Genomic DNA, 25,561 nt, shown 5'->3' with positions numbered 1-25,561 from the left:
CACAGAGACACCACACAGGAAGTTGAGCTGCGTTCAAGGTGTTTAATGAGACACAGGTGAACCAGCTGACCGCTCACACGTACAAAACTAATGAAAATATCTACATTCACAAACACTGAACTGTCCACAAGCCCCGCCCAGCCCTCTCTGCCAGGCTCCAGGGGTCAGGCTAGGCTCTTTCAAAATAAAACAGCAGTACAGTTCCTATGTCTTCCCAGGATGCTTTGCAGCTGTCAAGTCTGTTGATCCGGAGCAGTGACAAACTGCTGACCCTGCTGTGGACAGGATGTTGGGAAACCCTGTGCATAGAAAGAGGTCATCATCATCAGAGCAAACTGTGACCTCAGCATCCAGTAATCAGTAGCCAATGAGGTCACACGTACCTGCGTGGCTACAGTTTGAGCTCGTTGGCGATCTTGGAAGCGACGTTCTTGAAGGCAATGGACGTTCCCGAAATCCGTTTGAAGCGGACGCCGTTGAGTGAGAGGCGGGGCAGCTTGCACACCTCCATCTCCCATTGGACAAGACTGTCGGCGTGGCCATCTCCGTGGACACAGAACAACAGGAAGTGCTCGGGCTGCTCGTAGTCGCAGTTGTTGGCATCAAGGACTTTCCTGATCTCGCGCATCATGTCTAGTGGCTCCATAGAGGATGTGGTCTTCATGCTCCACGTGAACCTCAGCGAGCGAGGCTTGGCATCCTTCAGCAGAGGAGCAGCGGGGGACGCAGGCTCCTCTTTCTGCTCCGACGACATATTACGGCTGCAGATGGACAGATGAGTATCAGCTGACAAACATGCTGCTCTCTGATTGGAAAGTCTCTGTGTTTACCGTCAACACTCCAAACCAATCACAATAAAGAGATGATGACATCATCTGTCTGACTCACCTGGAGCCCTCAGCTCTGCCGTTCCTCTCAAGCTCTGAGAGCCCTCTGACAGCAAGGACACAGGAAGCAAGAGCAAAAAGGTGACATGGATGCAGCAGGAAAGGAAGGAGGAAAGGCAGAAGGAAGCAAGGGAGGAAGAAAGCAGAGTTAGTTGTAGCAGAAGAAGAAAACACTGGAGGGTCTGGGGCTGGTCGTTACAGCGCCCCCTGTCAGCTGCCCGGTAAACCTCCCATTATGCCTCGCTGTTACATACCTGCGTGTGAATTTGGAGGTGAGCTTGGAGAAGAGGTTGGAGGAGCCTCTGGCCCGTGATTGGGCAAGTGGTGCAGCGTCATGTGACAAGGTGGGGGAAGCAGGGGGGCCATTGTAGGTGGCAGTGCGTCTCTCTCGGAGCTGACCACCGTGAAATGTGCTGCGACTTGCCGTCCCCCGAGGGAAACGAAGCCTGTCGGGAGGAGTTGTTCCGCTGCTGACGCTGTGAGTGGAAGCTCCACCCCCTGATCGCTGGTTGGGCGTGGTCACTGCGCTGTGCGGAGGATGGCAAAAGTTAGATACAAAGCGTACGGATCAGCAGGCATGACTCACCTGGCGACTGTACCTGCCGTCTCTGCCATTATGGACCGCAGCATGGCGTTCCGCAGAGCTGCACACGTACGTGTTCCTTCTCGTCATGCTGGAGGACCCGCCCTATGACACACAGCCAATGAAAAGTGTGAAGACCATAGACAATAATCAACCAATAACTGAGACACAGTAGGTGGACATGAGCTTTGAAAAGCACAAGCTCATCTGCAAGCTGCAGTGTCACTCACAGGGGGTGTGGCTAAGCTCTTCTTCCTCTCTGGGATATCAGCCACATTGGAGTTGTTGGCGCTCCCCAGCAGAGGACTTCCTGTTTCCACAGGACTGGACTTCGTGTTCTGACTTCTGCCCTCCAGCTTCACCTCACACTCTGCTGACGTGGTGGCCTGACTCCTGGTGGGAGGAGCCATGACAGAACACACTGAGGAGGAGAGGAAGAAGGAGGTGTTAGTGTGCCATGGGTTGGAGCCAGGTCCCAGTGTAGGAGTGGGCGTTTACCTTGGTCGCTGTATCGCCTTTGTTTGGAGGAGGAGCTACGTGGGGCAGCGACGTGCGCCGGAGACTGGCTGCTGCTGGACGGCCGCGGTTTGAGCAGGGAGGAGTCGCTGGCCTCCACCTGAAACACAGACACAGCTACACCTGTTACACCTGCCAACGTTACCTGCTGTCAACACTGTAACCACTTACCTCCACGGTCTTGCGTCCCAGCAGCAGGTAGGTGGCCGTAATGTCATCGTACTTCATCTTGGAGAGCGAATCAGTGATTGCATCTCTGGAGTAGCCCATCCCCACCATCAGGTCTGACAGATCAATACTGACAGTCAGTGTGTGTCTGTGTGCGTCTATGTGTGTGCGTCTGTGTCTGTGTGTGTACCGATCCTCTGCTCGTCTCTGATGTTCAGCTCTGGTTCGATGAAGGGTTTCATCTCGTCTTCATCAGAGCTGCTGTTGATCCACCGATCCTTCATGATTTGCTGAAAAAAGAAACAACGTAACGTTCAGGTAACGCGTTACCCGGTGAGGGTTAGTCATTATAAACAGATATTCAGTACATAATTAGTACCGTCACTATCACTGCTGTACTGATTATTTGTCATGGCTATATTGACTAGGACCCAGTAATTGTTGTCCTGTGTGAGGGACCTGAGCTGTGGTGTAATGATGTCATCTCACTCTGTGCTGATGTCACAGGACCAACAAAGTAAACATTTCATGGCAAACAAAGGAGCCAATATTTTTACAGATATCATGTTTCTGATGCTAAAGATCAAACTGTGTCACACCAGCATTCAAGGAGGCTCACGGAACCATGATCACACACACCATTCATCATATGTAAGAATGGGAAACACACACACAGTCCACGATTAGCTGATTCCTGTAATCAGGCTAAAGTTCAGTCAGCTGTGCGCGTTGTTCAGTTCAAACTGAGTGGAAACATGAAAACAGACCCAAGCTGCCACAGTAACCAGCAGCTCATGACACCAATGCATAATTAGGTAATCAGGTTTCTGACAAGCACACGAACCACAGGAAGGTGCCGTTCTATCTATACCGAGTCGCACCTCAAGACAGATTCTCCAACATTAAGCAGCACATGACAGAGGACAGAGATGGATAGACTATCAGGATATCCTAAAGACTCCTTGAAAAGCCTCCAGTTGATTTAAAATGCTGCAGCAAGAGTACTGACAGGGACTAGAAAGAGAGAGCATATTTCTCCTATAATGGCTTCCCTTTATTGGCTCCCTGTTAAATCCAGAATTTAAAATCCTGCTCCTCACATAGGTCTTGAATAATCAAGCCTCATCTTATCTTAATGACCTTGTAGTACCATGTCACCCCATTAGAGCACTTTGCTCTCACACTGCAGGCTTACTTGTTGTTCCTAGAGTATTTAAAAGTCGAATGGAAGGCAGAGCCTTCAGTTTTCAGGCCCTTCTTTCGTGGAACCAGCTTTCTGTTGGGATTCAGGACACAGACACTATCTCTACTTTTAAAATTAGGTTTCAAACTTTCCTTTTTGCTAAAGCATATAGTTAGGGGTGGATCAGGTGACCCTGAATCTTTGCTTAGTTATGCTGCAATAGGTGTAGGCTGCTGGGGGATTCCCATGATGCACTGGGTGTTTCTTCTTCACTCACTATGTGCTAATAGACCCCTCTGCACTGAATCATACTTGTTATTAGTGTGAATGCTTGAAAAGCATTCACAGTATTGTTCTTCTACATCTTTATTATTATTTTCTTTTTCGTACGTTTTTTGCCGTCTATCTCCTTCAAAACCGTTCAATTTAGAAAAACCATTCAAACACCATTAGATTCCTCTTCTTTTGGACATGTGTGCTTCTATTTTTCTCATTTTTAACATTTATATTTTTAATTTTATTCAACTTTTTTCAACAAAAATTTCCCATGTATTTCAATGGGAGAGTCTTCAAATTTTCATTAAATTTCCTAATTTTTCAACTCTAACTACTTCCACATACATTGACATAGAGCCACCATTCAAACTTTAAAATGAAGCCAAGACATTCAACTATTCAACTTGTATTTATCTTTTCAATATCTGTCAAACTTTTTCTTCAGTTCCAGTTTAAGTTTCATCCTTTTTTTCAGCCGTTTCAGAGTTTATAATGGGTGTGTATGGGACGGAATGTTGGGGCTAGAGTGAGACAGCTCAACTGCTAGAGTGAGAGGAGGGGGGGAATTAATCTTAAAATCTTTTCTTAAAACTGCTGCTGTGCCTGCAGCGTTTGCTCTACAGGTATGATTTTACCCTCAAAACGTAGCCATCGCTGTCCTCTTTCATCCAATGTGTTTAATATTGAAATAGGTGTTATGGTTATTTCATAAATGTCACCAATGCACAGCCTCCTCCCTCCAACTCTTCCAGAGACTCTAATGTTAAAATGGCTCAGAAAGTTCTTTAGAAAATCAGAAGTACAGGCTGTCTTTACATTGTCACCACGTCCATATAATAAACTCCACAGTCATGAAAACTGAGAATTTGGTAGACTGGACATTGCTGGTGCTCACGGTGAAAGGATTTTGTCAGTACAAGTTATCATTTTCTTTAGGGAACGATTTGTTTTGGGCTGACTTTTCTGTTCATTTTAAGTAGCACAAGTGAGGTGCATGTCTGTGTGTGTGTATGGAGCCATTGGGTGCAGTCACTATAGCAACCAGGCTCACACCTGCCTGCTTAACGAGCTCTCTCTCACTCTGCCAAGGTTAAACCTAAAAATGTCTGCTGCATCTAAGCAGTTGTAGTAAGATTAACTTTTTCAATAGGTACAATAAGACAGATTTGACAGGGTTTTGCCACAGATTAATAGTTTGTCAGTAGTTAGTATATGCCAACTAAGGAGAGCATTGTGATTGGCACACAGGTTTTTCAGATCTGGGCAGTTTGAGTCAGTTGATGAATTTAAAATTATCCTTTCTGACTGGATAATTAAAGCTCACAGCATCTACCTGTCTGTAGTTGATTTTCCCACATTTTAATTAACGTTTAACTAATCTAATCTCATTTAATGTCTCTGTTTATAGTCTGTATAGTTTATCTCCCCACTAACACACTTAAAGTAGTCTTAAAATAAAACCCACAAAACAGTTCAAGATGAAATACTTTTTATTTGCTCATGTAATGCCAGTTGCCCTGTTTTTCTGTATGTCACTCATTCGCTTATACTCGGGCAAAAAGTACCAATTTATTGCTGTTCAAACTGAAGGTCAAATTTCCAAGCACCACCTGAACGCCTCATCTGTTTTTAACCCATCACTGGACCAACTGTCGTTATTCCGCTTTGCTCTCTGCTGTGGTAAGTACAGTACAGTCAGTACTACACTGTTTTATTTTTATGATGGTAAAAATACATGTTTGACATTTAAACTCACATATCAAGTCCAACAGAGTTCAAAGAATAAAGAAAGAAAAAAGAAAGAATAACCTTCGCTATCATTTATATACATTTATGACGTTTTGCTGTTAGCAGCAGTGCTAACGCTAGCTTCAATGCTAATGCTAGCAACAATGCTAATTCTAACAACAATGCTAACGCTAGCTATAGTGCTAACACTAGCCTTAGCAGTTGTTAACTGACAAAAAGAATGTTCCTGTGATATTCCTGTGATATTTCTTGGCGGTCAGTGAGACAAAAGTAACAAATGAGCTTTATTATTGCCATTGTGGCTCAGTTTTAACAGTAAGAGTGCTAGTGCTAGCAGCATTGCTAAGGCTAGTAACAGTCTAACAGTAGCCTTACATAAGTGGAAATACTTCAGGTAATTAGTTAGAATTATAAAATGGCTGCTGTGTCTGTTGGTGTGCTGTATTATTCTATAACCTGCTGACTATAAGTTCAGTGTATCATGTCGTGTGGGCTTTGTATTTCTGTTAGTCTGATAACACTGTACAGACAACTAACATATTATTTCACGTCTTACACTTTCAGGAACTTGACTGACACCTGTGCTTTGCCTGGTAGGTGTGCACATACTGTAAGAGAAATAGACCAAAATAAAAAAATAATCTGACTAATATAAACTTAGATGGGTTCAAACTTTGTGCTAGACCTTTTAAACACAATTTTATAATAAATACACATAAGTGCAGCTTAATAATTGGGCTAAAATATTTTTTTCGTACATTTTTGTAGTCACACTACATGTGATTAGTTAATCATATTTGTATTTAAAAATATTATTGCTGAATTTAATTAAATATTTATTCTTTTAAAAAGTGCCCAATTATGCAACTTTTTGCACATGGCAGCCAACAACAGTTTAGCTTGAATATTTGTTTTGTCCTTTATTTAGTAGTCACAATTAGTTCAAACAATTACCACGTGATTTCATTTTAATAAAATTATTATTTTTTCTTCTTTTTTGTTCACAGTGTGCAGAAGAAGAACAAGGACCAGATTTCCAGTCTTCTCTCTCACATCCCAACCCCCCAACCCCTCTATCCTCTGTCCTACTCCACCTGTTGTCTCTGTCTTCTTTCCATCTGTATTTCACCGTGTGGTTTGTGCGAAATTGTGCCAAACCAAGAATCTTATAGCGGTTTGATTTCAAAGCCGTGTCTCTCCTGCTCTGTCTGTTCTTTCTGCTAAATTTTCTCTCTACCTGTTTTTCACTCTTGGCTTGCTGCTGAAAAATGCCAAGCCATTAAAGCAATAAAGAGTGCATATATTGCCTCTACCTAAGAACAAACTGAACAAAGAAAACTCTAATTCACGGTGTGATTGTGATTTCCAAGCCGTGTCTCTCCTGCTCTGTCTGTTCTCTCTTCTAAATTTTCTCTCTACCTGTTTTTCATTCTGGGCTTGCTGCTAAGTTGTGCCAAGCCAATAAAGAGAGTGCATAATATTCTCTTGACTGAAGAACAAACTGTCAAACGAAAGACAACTGTTTCAGACAAATAAAAACTGAAATATAAAAACAAAGACAACATCTCCTGGTGTGTGCCACTCTTATCTTGTGAACATATTTTCTAAAGACTAAGAAACACTTGCAGGTGTGTGAAAATGCCAAGGAAGCAGAAAAAGTCACAAGCTGCAAAACAACGCTGGAAGAAGTTCCATGAGTTTCACAGTGTACCAATATGTGAACAGGCTGAGTTTGATTTTCCTCAGAGCTCTGCAGAAGACAGTGTGTCTACAAAGACCAATTCTGACAGTGTCAAACAGGCAGGTCAACATGTTCCTGCACATGTACAACAGGTATCTTATGCTGATGCTGTAAAGAGTGGACTGCAGCATGAATTTAATGAACGACATGAGGTGTCAAGTGACCCACAGGTGGGTTATGCTGATTTTTTGAAAAGAGGCTGTCACAGTGATGTAGCAGGACCATCTCATGCAGAAAGAGTGAACCTTGAAAACCAGCCCTCTGTTACACATGTCTGTGCATCTCACAGCCAGGCACATCCTAAATATGGAGACTCCAGAAACAAGCAGTGCACATGCAACTCACTCACATTTCTTGCATTTCTTCATGAGAATGAAAACATGAGTACAGCTGACCTTAATCTGGTCTTGGATAAAGGTGATGTGATGTACAAAGAGGCCAAGAAAAGATTTCCTAAAAATATTTATTTGGCAACCGATGAGCTGCCAGACAAAGTTGATGCTCGCTGGTCTATGTATCGTGTCGACATGACACAGTCTTCCCGGTATGGGACATTTGGAGAACCTTCAGAGGAAGCAGTAGATACCTTTCTCAGCTTAGAAGCAGGACTGAGCTGCCTGTTGTCAGATGTGCAGTATGCCTTAGTGATTATGAGTGGATTGTGTGTCGCAGTGTTCAGATCCACATCAGGCAAATATGGTTTCTTTGATCCACACTCCAGAACACCCAGTGGTCTTCCTCTACTACTACAGTCACGTAATCGTGGTACAGCTGTGATGCTGAAATTCTCACTCCTCAGTGACATGATTAAGAGGCTCCAAGATTCTTATGAAATGATGGAGATATCACCCTCTTGTACCTATGAGCTGAAGCCTGTGCAGTTTTACAGTATGAGCACAGTCAACCTCAGTGATACTATCACAGACACAGTCTGCAGACCAACTGCTGCCACTGCTGTGGCACCTACTCACTCTGATACAACTGTTGATGAAGCAAACCCCTCTACTCCAAGGGGAACCACACCATCTGTAAAACCATTTGACAGTACACAAACTGAATCAGTACGATCCAGTGAATGTATTTTCCTACCAGAGAATGACATTTTGTGCAGCCAGTTAATCTCTACTGCAGTAAATAATGTAGTAGCCTGTGATCTTTCCTGTACTGCTTTAAAGAAAATCTACAAAATGATGAAAGTTAATAAACAACGAAGACAAAAAATGAAAAGAAGATTAATGGCATCAGAAAAACTGAGAAAACAGAGAAAAGAAAACCAAAAAATGAAAGAACGACAAACGTATGCTTCAAATAAAGATTACAAAGAAAAGAAAAAATCTCACACAAGCAAGGCATATAAAGACAATCCTGAAGTTAGACGGAAACAACAACAATATAAAAAAAAGGCTTTAATGTGAGAATGATGAATTCAGACAAAAACGACTATATAAAAAGACGATACTGTGACAATGCTGAATTTAGAAAGAAACAAAAAAGCTATATCACTAAAAGGTATCAAGAGAGCCCAGAATTCAGAGAGAGACAGAGATCTCGAGTAACTCAGCGTTATGCACGTGACAATGCATTCAGAGTACGACACAAACAACTAATGAAACAACTAATGCGAGACAGGTATCAAAGTAATATTGCATTCAGGATTATGCACAACATGAGATGTGCCATGAAAATAAAAAGGAAATACAGATGGGTGAACAGACAAACCCAAGAGAGTGACAACAGTGTGATCAACGAGGCCATATCTGTGTTCAAATCACAAATCAAAGCTGGCCCATCATACCCATGTACTGTCTGTTTCAAGGCTTCATTTCCAAACCAAGTACGACCCTGCACAAGGTCAAATTATGTCAAAAACCCACATGTGGTTGCAACATGTTTGACAGGAAGGTTTGTTCATGTTTGTGATGAAAACTGCAGAAATGAGCAGTGCAATGTGCCTGATGAGAGAAAGAGAGAGTGGATTTGTCACACCTGCCACAATCATCTTAAAAATGGATCCATGCCAGCACTTGCTGTTGCCAATAAACTGGATCTTGCTGATATTCCACCTGAACTGTCTGATCTCAACATACTGGAGAGACATCTCATAGCCAAGTGCATACCATTTGCCAAGATCATTCCTCTTCCCAAAGGCAGACAAAGAGCAATTAGAGGGAATGTGGTCTGTGTCCCATCAGAGGTACAGGAAACTGTTGAAGCACTACCTCGATTGAGAATTAATTCTCAGGTGATGAGAGTAAAACTGAAGAGACGCTTGTCTTACAAAGGTCATCAGCTGTTTCAGACTGTAAGCTGGTCTAAACTTGTGCAAGCACTGCATAAACTCAAGCAGATTCATCCACAGTATAAGGATGTGACCATCAGAGATGATGCTGAGCTCTGTGATCCAACACTTCCTGATGAAGATGAGGAGGATGATGAAAACATGAATGAGGACGATTATGATGAGGCTGATTTAATGGAAATTGACAGCTGGGAGAAAAATGCACTGAGTGAAGCACAAAATAAAAATGAACAGGATATTGACATGTTACCCTGTGAAGGTGAACAACCACATGAACAGATGAGAGATGATTCAGAGCAAGCAGATGGACTGACTAATGGTGGTTTTGCACTCGAGTCCTGTTTGCAGCCCCCTGATGTGGCTGAGGAGATATTATGTTTCAGTGAAGGAATCTACTCTGTTGCTCCTGCAGAGAGAAACAATCCAATAAGTTTTTTCAAAACACCTAAACTGGAGGCCATGGCCTTCCCTGTGCAGTTTCCTACAGGCCAAAACACACTTGATGAAAGAAGGCTGATCAAAGTATCCCCCAGTGGGTATTTCAAATCAAGACTTTTCTGCATTGATGATCGTTTTGCCAAAGACACAAACTATTTGTTCTTTGCACAGTTTGTGACTGAAATACACTTGGCTACTTCCAGCATGACAATACAGTTAAGGAAGGCAAAGCCTCTGACCAGAGATGGACGAAAAATAACCTCAGGCATGTTACAAGATAAACATGAGGTGGAGAAACTGGTGCGAAATAAAGACGCAGTGAGATTCATGCAGCCTCTGAGAGGAACCCCAGCCTATTGGGAGAAAACAACAAGAGATCTTTTTGCCATGATCAGACAGTTGGGAACTCCCACGTTCTTTTGCACATTTTCAGCTGCTGAAATGCGCTGGCCTGAAGTGATTGAGGCAATAACAAGGCAGCAAGGTGAACAAGTCAATTTTGAAGGACTCGACTGGTCAGCAAAGTGTGACATCCTGAGAAGCAATCCTGTCACAACAATGCGCATGTTTGACAAGAGAGTTGAAGCATTATTCAGAGATTTACTCTTATCTCCTGCAGAGCCACTTGGCAAAGTTATTGACTACTTTTACAGAGTTGAGTTTCAGCACAGAGGAAGCCCACACATACACTGCCTCCTGTGGGTAGAAGGTGCTCCTGTGTTTGAGGAGGATGATGAGCAAACTGTTGTTGATTTTATAAACAAATACATCACAGCTCAGCTGCCTGATCCACATAAACAACCTGAACTGTACAAAAAAGTAACAGAAGTGCAAAAACACAGTAAGAACCACACAAAGACGTGCTTTAGGAGTTTAAGCTCCGGGTGCCGTTTTGGTTTTCCCAAACCACCCTGCAATGAGACAATGATCACAAGACCCAGTGAGGATGATGAACTGGAAGTAGAAACAGCAAAGAACAAGCTCAGACCACTGAACCAGCTGCTGAATGAGCCTGAAACTGCTTCCATGAGTTTAGAGCAGCTCTTGGCAAGATGCAAGTTGACGCATGCAGAATATGAGAGATACCTGAATAAAATGAACACAAGGAGTACGATCATACTAAAGCGTGATCCAAAAGACTCTTGGATAAATGGCTATAATCCACATCTGCTTGAAGCCTGGAACAGTAATATCGACATAAGCTTTGTTTTAGATGCTTTTGGCGCTGCAAATTATTTAATGAAATATATATCAAAAAAAGAGGGCGGGCTATCTGAGTACCTGAAAACTGTCATTGAGAACTCCCATAAGGACAGTGTAAATGAGTGTGATGAAATGAGAGCCGTCATGCAGGCATATTCAAAGAAGCGAGAGATCAGTGCACAGGAGTGTGTTGCTCGTGCATGTGGTCTTCACATGAAGCAATGTTCACGTGCTGTAATATTCATACCAACTGATGATAATCCTGTGAAAATGAGTCGTCCCCTGTCAGTTCTGGACAACACAACACCCGAGTCTTCCAATGTTTGGATGACATCTTTGAATGACAAATACAAAGCCAGACCTGAAACACCAGAGTTTGAGGAGATGTGCATGGCAGACTTTGCTGCTACTTGCAGGATTGTCTATGGCCAACAGACAAAAGGTAAAGATGTTTTGCCCCTTCTCAATGAGATAGGATTTGTGCAAAGGCGCAAAAACGATAAGCCTGCTATCATCAGATTTCACCGCTGCTCACAAGAAAAACATCCAGAGCAATATTACGGAAGACTGCTTAAACTTTACCTTCCTCATCGTTCAGACCATGAACTGAAAACACCATCGTTGCCAACCTATCAGGCTTTCTATGGTGCTGGCTGTGTACAGCTACCAGGTACTGACCATCTTGAGTACGTGCAACGCATTGTCAAAAGAAACAGAGAAAAATATGAGAAAAACAGTGAGGAGATTGAGAGCGCTGTTGAGGAATATGAGCAGAACAGAGGTGTGACTGACGAATGGTGTAATCTGGCACCTGAATCAGATCTTGTAAGGTTGCCACTTGTTGAACAAGAAAGAGAGCGAGACAATGAAAATGAACAGGAAGACGTGCCCGACTACAGCCGTCAGGCTGATGCTTCAACAGAAGTCAGAGCCATCAGGGAACCCCCTGCTATTGATCCCACATTGTTACGTCAGATGTTTCAGAATCTGAATAAGAAGCAAGCCTGCATATTTTATGCAGTTAGAGACTGGTGCATTAAAAGAGTCTGTGCTCTAAATCCAGAGCAGTTTTTCTTTTATATTAATGGTGGTGCAGGAACAGGAAAGTCACATCTTATCAAATGCATCTACTCAGAAGCATCTAAGATACTGAGCAAAGTGCCCAGATATGCAGACGACGTTGACATATCAAAACCCACTGTCCTGTTAACTGCTTTCACTGGGACTGCAGCATTTAACATTTCTGGAACAACACTGCATTCTCTACTCAAGCTGCCTAGAAGCTTAAAACCTCCCATTCAGGGACTTGGCAATCAGGTGGATGAAGTCAGATCAGAACTTTTGAATGCTGAAATAATCGTCATTGACGAAGTATCTATGGTGTCAAGACATCTCTTTGTCTATGTAGATGCAAGACTCAAACAGATCAAAGGGACTCGGAGATCCTTTGGAGGCATGTCAGTCATTGCTGTTGGAGACTTCTATCAGCTACCCCCAGTGCGACAGTCTAAACCTCTCTGTGTGCACGACCCGGCCGAGATCGACCTGTGGCGGGAGCATTTTCAGATGATCACTTTGACTGAGATTATGCGTCAGAAAGATGATGTTGTCTTTGCTGAGATGCTGAACAGAATTCGTGTGAAAGGAAAGTTGGATGAGCTTTGCGAAGCAGATAGAGATTTGTTGTCAGAGGCCATAACTGAACCAGCCCTTTGTCCGACTGATGCGTTGCACATTTTTGCAACTAATAAAGAAGTGGATGCACACAACTCTTCAACACTGGCTCTGCTCCATACTCATGTCATTGACATCCATGCAGATGATTATAGAAAAGATCCTAGAACTGGCAGAATGGCACTTCAAGACAGACCATTGAAAGGAGGTAAAAACGAGTTACCAGACACACTGAAAGTTGCAGAAGGAGCTTGTGTCATGCTCACCAGAAACATTGACATACAAAATGGTTTGGTTAATGGAGCTTTTGGAAAACTACTTAGAGTAGTTTACTCTGAAAACGACCAACACATCATCAAGCTTGGACTTAAAATGGATAATGAGACATCTGGAAAGAATAACCGCACACCAGCAGACGACATGGTGTACATTGAGAGAGCTGAAGAGAATCTGAAGCAGAAAGGAGTGGTACGAAGACAGTTCCCAGTGAAGCTGGCCTTTGCATGTACAATACATAAGGTACAGGGTATGACAACCACATCAGCTGTTGTCTCTCTTAAGAGCATTTTTGAGCCCGGCATGGCCTACGTAGCTGTCAGTAGAGTGACGTCTCTCAGTGGACTGTATCTTCTTGATATGGAGGAGAAAAAAATATTCACCAACCCAGAAATCACTGCAGCGCTTGAGAACATGAGACAAGCCAACCTTGATGACATGATGCCTCTTCTACACGTGAGACAAACACTGAGCAGGTCAGACGTTTTCACCATTGTTCATCATAATACAGAGGGACTGCCAGCTCACATTAATGACATCAAGAGTCACCATGAATTGTGTCTAGCAGATGTTTTGTGCCTAACAGAAACACACCTGCGGGGCTCTTTTGTCGCAGAGAGTCTCCACTTGGAAAATTACAATTTGTTTAAACGCAACAGACACCTGTCCTACACAAACTTTCCCCAGATGGCAAACAGAAGTGGTGGTGGAGTTGCTGTTTATGTGAAAAGTGACATTCAAGTGCATGAAAAACAGTACATCCATAATGTAACTGACCTTGAATTTCTGGCTTTAAAGGTTGACGCACCAGTCAGTGCACTGATTGCAGTTGTGTACAGACCTCCAGACTACACTCTGAGGCCATTCCTGAAAAACCTGGTAAGCCTATTAGACTCATTAGAGATCATGGACTTTCATCCCATCATAGTTTGTGGTGATTTTAATGAGAATGTTTTATCCAGTGCAAACAAACCAATCCTGGAGCTGTTTGAGTCTAGGGGATACGCACAGGTCATCACTGCCCCTACCACAGAGAAGAACACACTGCTTGACCTAATTTTCATTTCTCAGCCAGAGCGATGTCTCCATTCTGGAGTCATGAAGACCTACCATAGTTACCATGACCCTGTATACTGTGTATTGTCCTGTGATGATTCATGATCTAGATCTTTTAATACAGTAAGTAATTTCTATATTTTTGAATGACATAAGAAAGTAGAGCGATATTTAAAAGTTGACTTAAGAAAAAATGCCCTGCATTGCAGTATAATGTTTGAATTGTTTACATAAAATACAATTAAATGAATTAAGTAATGATATCAGTAAAAGATGACAATTTTATTTATTACAGAAAATCTAAAAATCACCTACAGTAATCTATGAATGTCAGAAAAATCAAATATACCAGTTTAAAACAAAACAGTGTAGGCATATCCTCTCTGCAGCCAGGCTTCAAAATCCTGCCAGGCTGCCCCAGTCTCACTGTGGCTGGGAGGGAGGGAGGGTGGACCAGAGGATTGCCCAAACAACACATAAATGTTCAACAGCTTCTTTGTTGTTTCTGGGAGAACAACACAGACTAAAGGTTTAAAATACCTAATTACAGCAATAATGACAGTTAAGCCACTTTATGTGTGCCTTTATTTTAAAATACTATTTACAAAAATGTTATTGATTTTGGTTTGTTATAATCTTTAAACTTTTTCAAAAGTATACGATTATATTTTTGGACAAATCTTACGATGAAACATACATTTTTATGAGCTTTTATCATGTTTCAGCCAGTGCATTTATCAAGGTGGGTCTGGGTCTGGGATGATAAATGCACTGGCTGATAAATGCACACTTCTGGCCAGAAGTGTTTCAGCAGAGTCACATATGTACTACATATGTTACACTTGCTTTCTGTTACCAGCTGATACCCTACATTTGTATAGACATTGGACCTTGTGAGGCTGGGGAGTTGAGTGGGTAGGTGGGAGTTGAGTGGGGGGGGGGGGGGGGGGGGAGGTTGTTAGGTTTTTGTTTTTTTTTTTTTTTTTTAAGAGAGACACAGTCCTCCTGTGTCTTCTTCAAGCTTAGCAGCCAGAAACTGTAATGCCACAGATCAGAGAGGCTTCATCATCACCATCTTCATTGCCGTACGACCAGAGTGTGAGACTTCACATTTGGAGCACAGGAGAAATTCTGTGATAAGTCTTCCTTCTAGCTTGTCCCACAAGCAGTCGGTGAGATTTACTCGCATCAAAAAGGGTTAATGACATAATTTCCATGAAAACATGTATTAATTTTTTGTAACGTGTTTAAATTGTGTTTTCACCTGACCTTAAGAGTGTTAGAGTGTATTGTAATGTCTGTACTCAGGTGTTTCCCTCTGTGATCCATCCCCTTCAGAGCTGAGACACTCAGGACTGAACAGACTGCACAGTTTCTGTGACTGAGCCTTCAAAACACCTTCTTTGAAACCACACATGACAGAAGGGCTTCATATTTGCAGCAGCACTACTACAGGTATTCAGTTTATTACAGGATGTGTTTGTTTCTTAGGACCAGCTCTAAGTGCACACTACCTAACATATACACCTTTCTGTTCATTACAAACCAACTATTCTGGATCATATGGCCAGTTGGCAGGAATGTTGCTCCAGGAAAACATCCCTGGAGATCACCATCATTGTCAGACTGACTGTGCCTCCTCTGTGCAGTGTCAAGAGCCTCCCTAAATGAGTGTGTAAGTTAACATTTTCATTATTTTATTCCCTTTGATAAGACAAGTATCACTGATATTTACATTTACAACTACATATGTTCCTGTTTTCTGCTCTTCTTTCAAGGCCTCAGCTATCCTGCTTCTGTGCTGCTTGCCACACATCAAACACTGGCCGGATGACAGGGAGGATCCACTCTGAAGTCACTGGACATGATGAGGATCATCTGAGACTTTATAGTTTCACAGAAACGTTGTGCTCTTTGATTACAGGTTTTAAATGGACATAATGACTGCCTCTCTCTGATCAACAGGCTAAAGGATTGTTTTCATTATTAGAGCTCTATAGAATGTATGCTTATTTACTATTTCAACACAGAGCAAACCTTTATTTATTTATTTAACATATTTTTATTTGTTTTAATGTTGAATTAACTGTGGGGATTTTTTCAAGTGGGCACTCGGGATGTCATATGACCAGAAATGTGGTAACTGGAATTCAACAGTATGGAAAAAAAAATCTGCTAAGAACAAAACACACACAAAAACCCCAAGAGAACTCAAATTCATTCCATGTAATCCAATCTAAAACATTTTAAACTGCTGAACAGCAAAACAAACATCCATCCATCCATCCATTCGCTTCCGCTTATCCTTTTTTCAGGGTCGCGGGGGGCGCTGGAGCCTATCCCAGCTGTCATAGGGCGAGAGGCGGGGTACACCCTGGACAGGTCGCCAGTCTGTCGCAGGGCTAACACATAGGGACAGACAACCATTCACACTCACATTCATTCGCACATTCACACCTAGTGACAATTTGGATTATCCAATTAACCTATCCCCACAAGCTGCATGTCTTGGGACGGCAAAACAAACAGTGTTTAAAAAAAAAAACCAGTGTTAACAGAATGATTATGATGAGTTTTTACCAAAGTTTCAGGTCACATGGCACACCTAGTGTGTAGTGTGGGGTATCAGCTGGTAAGTATAGGTTTTTTCATATTTGTGTCCTTAGAGTTCAGATGGATAAAGCCTTGTGTATAATAATTAGTCATAAACACAACTCAAAGGCAGGGACTTACTAAGATAATTAAATTTGGGACTTTGTGTCTGAGCCCAGGTTAAAACACTGTGTAAAAAAGTATTTAGTGGCATGGCTGAACAATGCTGTAAACTAATGATACTTATTTATCCATGTTCACAAAAAGGACTAATGTGTTTATTTGATTATTTGTATGTGTTAAACTGTGTCACCACCTTAGGCTTTCATTTGAATTTACTCAGAAATCTCTATACAGTTCTCTTTTACCACTGCGTGGACTCTGTTTACATTAAAACACAAAAAAGAATGAGTAATAAAAAGATGTGTAGACAGATCAGTAGATTAAGTAGACTGATAGAAACAGCTGTTCAGCCATGTTCTAAGAAACCAACACAATTTAAAGGTTCAGGATTGTGGTTTTAAAAGTTGAATTTTCATGTATTTCATATGTTGCTTAATATTTTTATTTAGTTATTTAATTTAGTTATTTTTATTTATTCTACTAGTCCTTTTCAAAAAGGAGCTGTAAAATATGACTTAAGATTTTTATGTTATTTTTTATGACATACAAAACAAATTGATGTATATAATACTATTAAACATAATATACACAATATGTCTGAAAAACATTATGCTGTATATTAAAAGTTTGTATTTTCTCCAGAATGTTTGTTCATCTTTTAAGTTCATTTCAACAAATTTGTTTTTACATTTATTTTTAATAAGTAATTTTTTTATGAATTGGAGATTTATAATACATAATTCCACTCTTTAAGTGATTAGAAGAATATAAACTTTTAATATTAATTCAGAGGTTTTCTGACTCTAAATTTTCTTTTGTCAATACTCATCTTTTTCTAATGTTCAGCTATTTTCCAAATTCTTCCTTTGTGTAAAAGTCAGCTTTTAGCAGTTCAGCACTTTTGTTTTCAAGTGAAAAATTCATTTTTTTAGTCTCATTCAACATTTTTAACTTAATTTCATCAATTAATTCATTTCAGTGCATACATTCAGATTCAAGCATTCACACTGCAGTTTCTTCAGAAAATGCACTTTCTAGTTAATCTCTGTCTCTCTTCCACAGCATGTCTTTGTCCTGTCTTCCTCCCCCCAGCCCTCCCTGAGCCTGGTTCTGTCGGAGGTTTCTTCCTGTTAAAAGGGGTTTTTCCTTCTCACTGTTACCAAAGTGCTTGCTCATAGTGGGTCATATGATTGTTGGGTTTTCTCTGTATGTATTATTGTAGGGTCTACAAGCACCTTGAGGCGACTGTTGTTGTGATTTGGCGCTATATAAATAAAATTGAATTGAACTGAAACATGAAAGATGCCAAAGTGGCTTCAGAGACTTAAAGTAAAAACCTGAAACGAGTCAGCGTTGTGCACTTCCTGCTAGGGCTGTTTGATATAATGATATATATCAGATGACGATATAAAAACGTCTATCGTTTCATTTTACGCTATCATTTGTTTCGTGGCGTCGCAAAATAAATTGTTTACGGCAATATTTTTTCATCGTTTTGATGGTCACTGTAGTGGCTATATTAATTTCTTAAAGTTCTCTATTTCTCTTATATTTAATATAACCACACTATGGACGGACAAGCGCCTGTTTTTATGCGTTATGGTTAGCAACAACGACGGTAACACCATCGCGTGTCCGCTTGTTTATGTTCCACATAAACCTTTCGCAATAAAGCTCAAGATCCTGTTGAGACTTTTCAAAATAAACTGAATCACGTGAAAGATCAGATTATTTACGGATGAGAAGTAAAAAAGAGCCGCCAGGTGCTAAAAAATAGACCTTAGACTCAAACGTTAGAACAGGCTTTTCCCCGCAGCACCCTGTGTAATAAATACTCACAAAGAAAATGGCGGCCGTTACAACTTGTGTCTAAAAATGTACCGTTTCATGCATCGGTTAAAACACTCGACTCCAGCTACATGACACGCAGCTGGAAACACTTCACGCAAGTTGAGCTGCCCGAGATTCACAGAATTTACAGAAAATGTTACATTTTTATGATTTATATTGTTATCGGGATGATAGAATTCTTATATCGGGATATGAGATTTTGGTCATATCGCACAGCCCTACTTCCTGCACCCTCGTCCAAGTCGATAGGTTTTTAGTTCATGTTTTTGTTTTCATCTGTTTATCCTTCACTCTGAATTGAACTGAATTATGCATATATGATGTATTGATTATATTGCTGATGTAGTGGTTCACCTCCAGTGTTCCTCTCTTGCCCGGGTTCAGCACCAGGAAGCGTTTCAGCAGGTTCTCACAGTCCGTCGACATGTAGAAGGGGATTCGATATTTCCCTCGCAGCACGCGCTCCCTCAGCTCCTGCACACACACCAATCACTGTCATGTCCTGATGCTGCAGGACATCCTCAGACCTCCCTGCTCCTCACCTTCAGGTTCTGCCCGTCAAACGGCAGAGAGCCACTGACCAGCGTGTAGAGGATCACCCCGAGACTCCACACATCCACCTCTGGACCGTCATACTTCTTACCCTGAAACAAACACGCACAAGCATACGTCACAAATACACACACACTCTATACTCTGCAGCTTCACAGAAAACCACACACACCACAGACACCTTTGTGCGTACCTGGAAGAGCTCAGGTGCAGCATATGGAGGAGACCCACAGAAGGTGTCCAGTTTTCCTCCCACGGTGAACTCGTTGCTGAATCCAAAGTCTGCGATCTTTATGTTCATGTCGGCATCCAAGAGGAGGTTCTCCGCCTGCAGAGTAGCAGAGACCATTTATTAGGAACACATGGAAGTCTGTTTATAGCTGGAGTGAAGTCAAACACCTGTTCACTGTGACAGTAAGCACAATACAGACAGGAGCTGGATTCAGCTCTCTAAAACATCAGAGGAAAACCTCAATGCTTCAAAGTCAGCCTGTGTGTGTTTGTGTGTGTAACTACACTCTGTAGTAATACAGTTGTAGGAGCTAACATGGAGAGTCAGAGTGGTTGGCTCACTGTACATGACTGCAGCCTGTATATCAAAACATGGAAATAGGTGAGCAGCTAATGCTAAGTGCTAACCTATTCCTACACTAATAAATGAAAAATAAAACCAGAGAGAAAATAAGATACTGCAGTTAGTCCGACGCCTCGAGCGTTTTCATCCTCCTGCTGTATTTAAATTTATGCGATGACTGTAGGGGCGTCCAATGTTAGCCCCGCCCTGAACCCTGCCTCCTTCCTGCTCCTATCTGTCTTTAACAGGACCTGACAGGAAACGGATCACCGAGCGGGACGCTCACTTTCTCACTTTTTCACAACCAGAGGAATCACCCCCTGATGCTAGACATCAGAGAGAATGCAGCTTTTAAGGAGCTGCTTCCATTTTTACATACAGTTTGATAACTTCAGAAGAGGAAATTGAAAACACCTGAAAACGTTAAATTTCAGATGTGAAGGTGATTCCACACCTGCAGACCTCTCATATAAAGTTTAGGTGGGGCTTCAGAATAACCGCCCGGGGCGTTACCTTGAGGTCTCGGTGAACGATGTGCTTCTGATGGCAGTACTGGACTGCAGACACAATCTGTGGAGACACACACGGACCTGAAACACTTGGGTATTATGGGATGGATAGTACTGCCAATGTGTTACCATGGTAACGGCAGTGTGTGCATGTGTACATGTTACCTGTCTAAATTTAGCTCTGGCCTCCTTCTCCTTCATCCTACCATGAGCTACGAGGTAGTCGAATACTTCACCTGCGCGCACACACACACACACACACACACACACACACACAGGGTTCAAAGGTCACACCTGTCCCAGCCTCTGATTGGTTTAAAATATATGAAGAACTAACCTCCGCTGGCGTACTCCATCACTAGGTACAGAGTCTTCTCCGTCTCAATCACCTCGAACAGCTTCACTGCAAACACGTACATGTGTATACACACAGACAGACAGGGTTCAGATAATGTAAGAGAGCTCAGCTCGCTCTCTTACATTATCTGAACTCTGCGTGAAGCCATCAGGCTGTACTTCCATGAAGTACAAGGGGAGTTCTCTGCACTGAACTCAGGCTCAGTGCAGAGAACTCCCCTTGTACCGAGGCTCTTAGAGCAGAAACAGAAACCAAACTGATCGCAGCAAAGAAAAACAAAGTATGAACCACCTGATAGAAGCAGCTAGGTGATATGAAACAGCAGTGTGACGAGGTTCTGCCCCTCACCTGTTTAACCCCAGGAAAATTACAAATATGGCATCTGAGCAACTCTGGTCGGTCACACAGGTGCAGTGATGACGTGAGGAGGTACTCACCGATATTCGGGTGATTTAAGATCTTCATTATTCGGACCTCCCTGTAGAGCTGAGACACAGACAGGAAACAGACAGCGTAAGGAACGCCAGAATAAATCACAGACGTTATCAAGAACGATGGGAACAGTTTGGAACGAAACAAAGTTCCTGTCTTTCAGAGGTCAGCTGTGTGTGAGAGATGACGCAGCGCTCTAACCATTTTTTTCAAAGTGAGCTGTGTGATTATGGAACAATGATCAATAATTATAACGTTAAAAATCACATCAATGCCTCAGCACGGCTCCTGTAAAAACCATTCCTGATTAAAATCATCCCAGCAGCACGCAGACACTTGCAACTGAAGGTACATCAGGTCAACTCACCTATAACACCTGACTGTTTCAGACCAGCCTGAAAACATCCAGGTGAAAGGTCATCATCTTGATGTGAATTATGATGAACGTCAGCTCCCTGCGCCATTAAGAACACTGAGAGTCGGGCTACTGTCAGACATTTGTCTAGCTTTGTTTTTTTAGGATGAATTCTGAGGGGTGAGCTCAGGTGAGATCAGACTAAGGACGCGTGTATGATCTGTGACCACAGGTTTGGTAGTCTGCACAAAGCACAGACTGAGATTTGATGGCAGAATCACATATTAAAAACACGTTTTTCCTTGAACTTCAGCAGCGAGTCAGTAAACCAGCTCCAGATGAGTGTTTTCATGTTTCCTGCTCAGGTAAACCTAATAACACCGTTCTCTGCTTCAGCCTGACTCTTTCTAAATAATAATAATTTGAACCATTTCAGTGTAATTTCTGCTGCAACACTTGTGAGCACATTACTTTCTGTCAGGTGACAGTGCTCACCTTCTGCAGGCTGCTGGGGTTCAGCTGGGTCTTATCGATGATCTTGATGGCGACCTGTCAGACACACACAGGTGATCAGTGCTCTGTAGGGGGTCTGGGATATTTCCCAGCGGTCCCCGGGACTCATCTCACCTCCCATCCTGTTGGGATATGTCGAGCCAGCTTCACTTTGGCAAAGTTTCCCTTCCCGATGGTTTTCAGCAGCCGGTAGTTTCCCACATGCGGTGACTCGTCTGTGCCAGACGCTGACGAGTTTTTACAGCGGGCGGAACGGACAGAGCGGGATGGCACCTCGCTGCGCCCGTCGTCCACCGAGGCATGCTGGGAAATAAACACACAGTCAGCATTGAGCATGGTCCCAGCTCAAAGTATCTGTTCATGTTCCAACCCTTTTATCCAGCAAGCACCTGGTAGCAGTGGATTGTGGACATATCCCAAAATCATAGGTCAAAATGATGAAGAATAAAGAACATCACAGTACTCATTGATATAACATCAACGCTCACTAACATGACATCGCAGCGCCCAGTGACATAACGTCATGCTCACTGACATGACATCAGTGATCATGATGATAATAATAATAATAATAATAATAATGGATTGCATTTCTATAGCGCTTTTTTAGGCACGCTTTACAATTCCACTATTGGTTCACTCTCACAATCGCACACTGGTGCAGGCAAACCACAGTTGTAGCCACAGCTGCCCTGGGGCAGACTGACAGAAGCAAGGTTGCCATATCGTGCCATCGGCCCCTCTGGCCAACACCAGTAGGCGGTAGGGTAAAGTGTCTTGCCCAAGGACACAACGACCAGGACAGAGAGAGCTGGGGTATCGAACCGGCAAACTTCCGGATACAGATGCGCTTCCCAACCCCCCTGAACCATGGTCGCCCCAGACATCAGTGATCACTGACATAACATGACAGCACTCACTGACATAACATGACAGCACTCACTGACACAGCTGCCAGCACCTACATCTGCGCTTTATTGGGATGTTTTTATTATGTCTCTTGGCATTAGAAACACTGGAGCTGCTCACTCAGGAGGATGTTCACCTATTTAATGATGAAGTCTGAGCTTCAGGTAACCCCGTGATGCTAACCATATATAGGTAATATTAGCAGTGGTCAAAGGTCAGCGGTCCGATTTCTGCAGTCACGAGTATGTTATTTACATTTATCAGTAAACAAACAGTTTTATTAAATAGAAACTGAACTAGAAACTAAGTAACTCACTGATCTGTTTGTTTGTTGTTTTCTAACTTTTCCAAACGAAAAACATACGCGCACTCACGTGCTCGGGGTCCCGCTCGTTCACGGTGGGCAGCGGGGTCCTGGCGGACATGTTCCAGGGTCACAGTGAGCCAGGGTCGGTAGTTTCGGTCATGAAGCCCCCGTTCCGCTCCGGAACACCTGCGTGACGTCAGCCTGAGTTTACCTAAGCAGGTTCCCACGCAGCATCACCGGCCCCGGTCCTGGCTGCACGCCGGGCGGGTTATCTGTCCCGGCTCGGCTCGTCTCGGCTTCTTGTCCGGCTTTCTGTAACCGACATCGACCCGAACGGAACCGGAGAACCAGTTCCTCTTTGCTGGCGGCTAGCTGCTAGCAGCCCGGCACTACCGGGTGTGCGCGTACGCGGAGCCTGTCCGGTGGCGTGTGGTGGCTTCTGGCTCGGGGACACAGTGCCGGTTCGGTTCAGTCAGGGTCTCCTCATCCTCTACGGCAGCCTCTCCGTTAGCCGCTACGCTAGCCAAGATGGAGGACTAACCCAGCCCAGCGCGCTGACGGGATGTGACGTTACAGACAGCGTGCGAAAGGATTGGTTAGCCGAGCGGCGGCGTTTGTTGTTGCTGGAGTGTTTACGGGGGCCTCCAGCGGTGAAGGGCCGGAGGTCCGCATTATTATAGTATTTCTGAACCGCTGAAACACTAAACTTCGTCTAAACCAAATTCTCAGCGGCCTAAACTTATTTTTCCAACCAAACACTCATTTGGCCAAAACTCAAACACTGTTCAGAAAAACTCAGTATTTTTTCAAAACCTTAAAACGATCCTCACTACGTACGACTCTGGATATTGTATCTCCTGTGAAAAATAAGGCCTCAAACCAGAAGTACCTGACTCCGTGGTATAATTCTCAAACACGTAGCCTAAAGCATTTAACTCGTAAGCTGGAGAGGAAATGGCGTGTCACAAATTTACAAGATCATCATTTACCCTGGAGAAATAGTTTGTTGCGTTATAAGAAAGCCCTCCACCAAGCTAGAACATCTTACTATTCATCACTGATTGAAGAAAATAAGAACAACCATAGGTTTCTCTTCAGCACTGTAGCCAGGCTGAAAAACCCCCCAAAAAAAACAGAGTACTGTTGAGCGAACCATCCCTTTAACATTAACTAGTAATGACTTCATAAACTTCTTCACAAATAAAATTTTAGCCATTAAAGAAAACATTACCAATAATCATCCCACAGATGTAATATTATCTACAGCTACTTTCAGTACCATTGATATTCATTTAGACTCTTTTTCTCCAATCGATCTTTCTGAGTTAACTTCAATAATTACTTCCTCCAAACCATCAACGTGTCTTTTAGACCCCATTCCTACAAAACTGCTCAAAGACGTCCTGCCATTTTTTAATGCGCCAATCTTAAATATGATCAACCTATCTCTAATAATCGGCTATGTACCACAGGCCTTCAAGCTGGCAGAGGTTAAACCTTTACCTAAAAAGCCATCCCTAGACCCAGCAGTCTTAGCTAATTATAGGCCAATCTCCAACCTTCCTTTCATATCAAAAATTCTTGAAAGAGTAGTTGTCAAACAACTAACTGCTCATCTGCAGAGGGATGGCTTATTTAAAGAGTTTCAGTCAGGTTTCATCATCACAGCACAGAAACAGCTTTAGTGAAGGTTACAAATGATCTTATGGCCTCTGACAGTGGAATCATCTCTGTGCTTGTCCTGCTAGACCTTAGTGCAGCGTTCGATACTGTCGACCATAAAGTTCTATTAGAGCATGCTGTAGGCATTACAGGTACTGCGCTACAGTGGTTTGTATCATATCTATCTAATAGACTCCAATTTGTGCATGTAAATGGAGAGTCCTCTTCACACACTAAGGTCAATTATGGTGTTCCACAGGGTTCAGTGCTAGGACCAATTCTGTTTACATTATACATGCTTCCCTTAGGCAGTATCATTAGAACGCATAGTATACATTTTCACTGCTATGCAGATGACACCCAACTCCATCTGTCCAGCCAGGTAACACACATCAATTATTTAAACTGCAGGAATGTCTTAAAGACATAAAGACCTGAATGGCCGCTAACTTTCTGCTTCTTAATTCAGATAAAACTGAGGTTAGTTTACTCGGCCCTGAAAATCTTAGAAAAATGGTATCTAACCAGATTCTTACTCTGGATGTCATTACAATGGCCTCCAGTAACGCTGTGAGGAACCTTGGAGTCATTTTTGACCAAGACTTGTCCTTCAATGCACATATTAAACAAATGTGTAAGACTGCTTTCTTCCATTTGCGCAACATCTGTAAAATTAGAAATATCCTGTCTCAGAGTGATGCTGAAAAACTATTTCATGCATTTATTACTTCCAGGCTGGACTACTGTAATTCATTATTATCAGGATGTCCTAAAA

The 25,561-nt window shown here is 42.6% G+C and overlaps 1 protein-coding gene and 2 long non-coding RNA genes across 4 annotated transcripts; 2 read left to right on the top strand and 1 right to left on the bottom strand.

Moving 5' to 3' along the window:
* Positions 1 to 22: 22 nt before the first annotated feature.
* Positions 23 to 23,690, bottom strand: LOC146502275 (MAP/microtubule affinity-regulating kinase 3-like). 2 transcript variants are annotated; one of them, XM_085133445.1, is made up of 19 exons: positions 23,192 to 23,690; positions 22,023 to 22,211; positions 21,891 to 21,944; positions 21,046 to 21,094; positions 20,588 to 20,653; positions 20,416 to 20,486; positions 20,255 to 20,311; positions 19,361 to 19,495; positions 19,158 to 19,259; positions 18,970 to 19,089; positions 2,345 to 2,444; positions 2,158 to 2,270; positions 1,969 to 2,086; positions 1,701 to 1,891; positions 1,487 to 1,575; positions 1,142 to 1,414; positions 889 to 933; positions 384 to 761; positions 23 to 299 (listed from the first exon to the last, which is right to left on the bottom strand). In XM_085133445.1, exons 1-18 carry the CDS (start codon positions 23,240 to 23,242, stop codon positions 392 to 394), a joined length of 2,193 nt encoding a protein of 730 aa, XP_084989571.1. In that variant the 5' UTR covers positions 23,243 to 23,690; the 3' UTR covers positions 23 to 299; positions 384 to 391. The 2 variants fall into 2 exon arrangements, with proteins under 2 accessions (XP_084989571.1, XP_084989572.1); XM_085133446.1 differs by lacking the exon at positions 889 to 933.
* On the top strand, positions 3,710 to 6,706 carry LOC146502277 (uncharacterized). The gene is made up of 2 exons (XR_014869474.1): positions 3,710 to 5,955; positions 6,370 to 6,706. It is a non-coding gene; the product is annotated as an uncharacterized LOC146502277 (long non-coding RNA).
* LOC146502276 (uncharacterized) lies at positions 15,069 to 16,316 on the top strand. The gene is made up of 3 exons (XR_014869472.1): positions 15,069 to 15,504; positions 15,621 to 15,724; positions 15,828 to 16,316. It is a non-coding gene; the product is annotated as an uncharacterized LOC146502276 (long non-coding RNA).
* Positions 23,691 to 25,561: the final 1,871 nt, after the last annotated feature.

This window comes from Neolamprologus multifasciatus, chromosome 15 (genome assembly GCF_963576455.1).
Source record: "Neolamprologus multifasciatus chromosome 15, fNeoMul1.2, whole genome shotgun sequence".
NCBI classification, from domain to species: domain Eukaryota; kingdom Metazoa; phylum Chordata; class Actinopteri; order Cichliformes; family Cichlidae; genus Neolamprologus; species Neolamprologus multifasciatus.
The sequence above is the reverse complement of the archived record's forward strand: the minus strand, read 5'-3'. Positions and strand labels throughout refer to the sequence as shown.

What these genes read in the sequence shown, in the direction of transcription:
- LOC146502275 (XM_085133445.1), bottom strand. Translation starts at nt 23,242, where the DNA reads ATGTCCGCCAGGACCCCGCTGCCCACCGTGAACGAGCGGGACCCCGAG. An exon ending in ACCCCAGCAGCCTGCAGAAG is followed by an intron (nt 21,095 to 21,890) that starts GTGAGCACTGTC and finishes TCTGTGTCTCAG; the next exon opens with CTCTACAGGGAGGTCCGAAT. An exon ending in CATAATGGCAGAGACGGCAG is followed by an intron (nt 1,415 to 1,486) that starts GTACAGTCGCCA and finishes TCCTCCGCACAG; the next exon opens with CGCAGTGACCACGCCCAACC.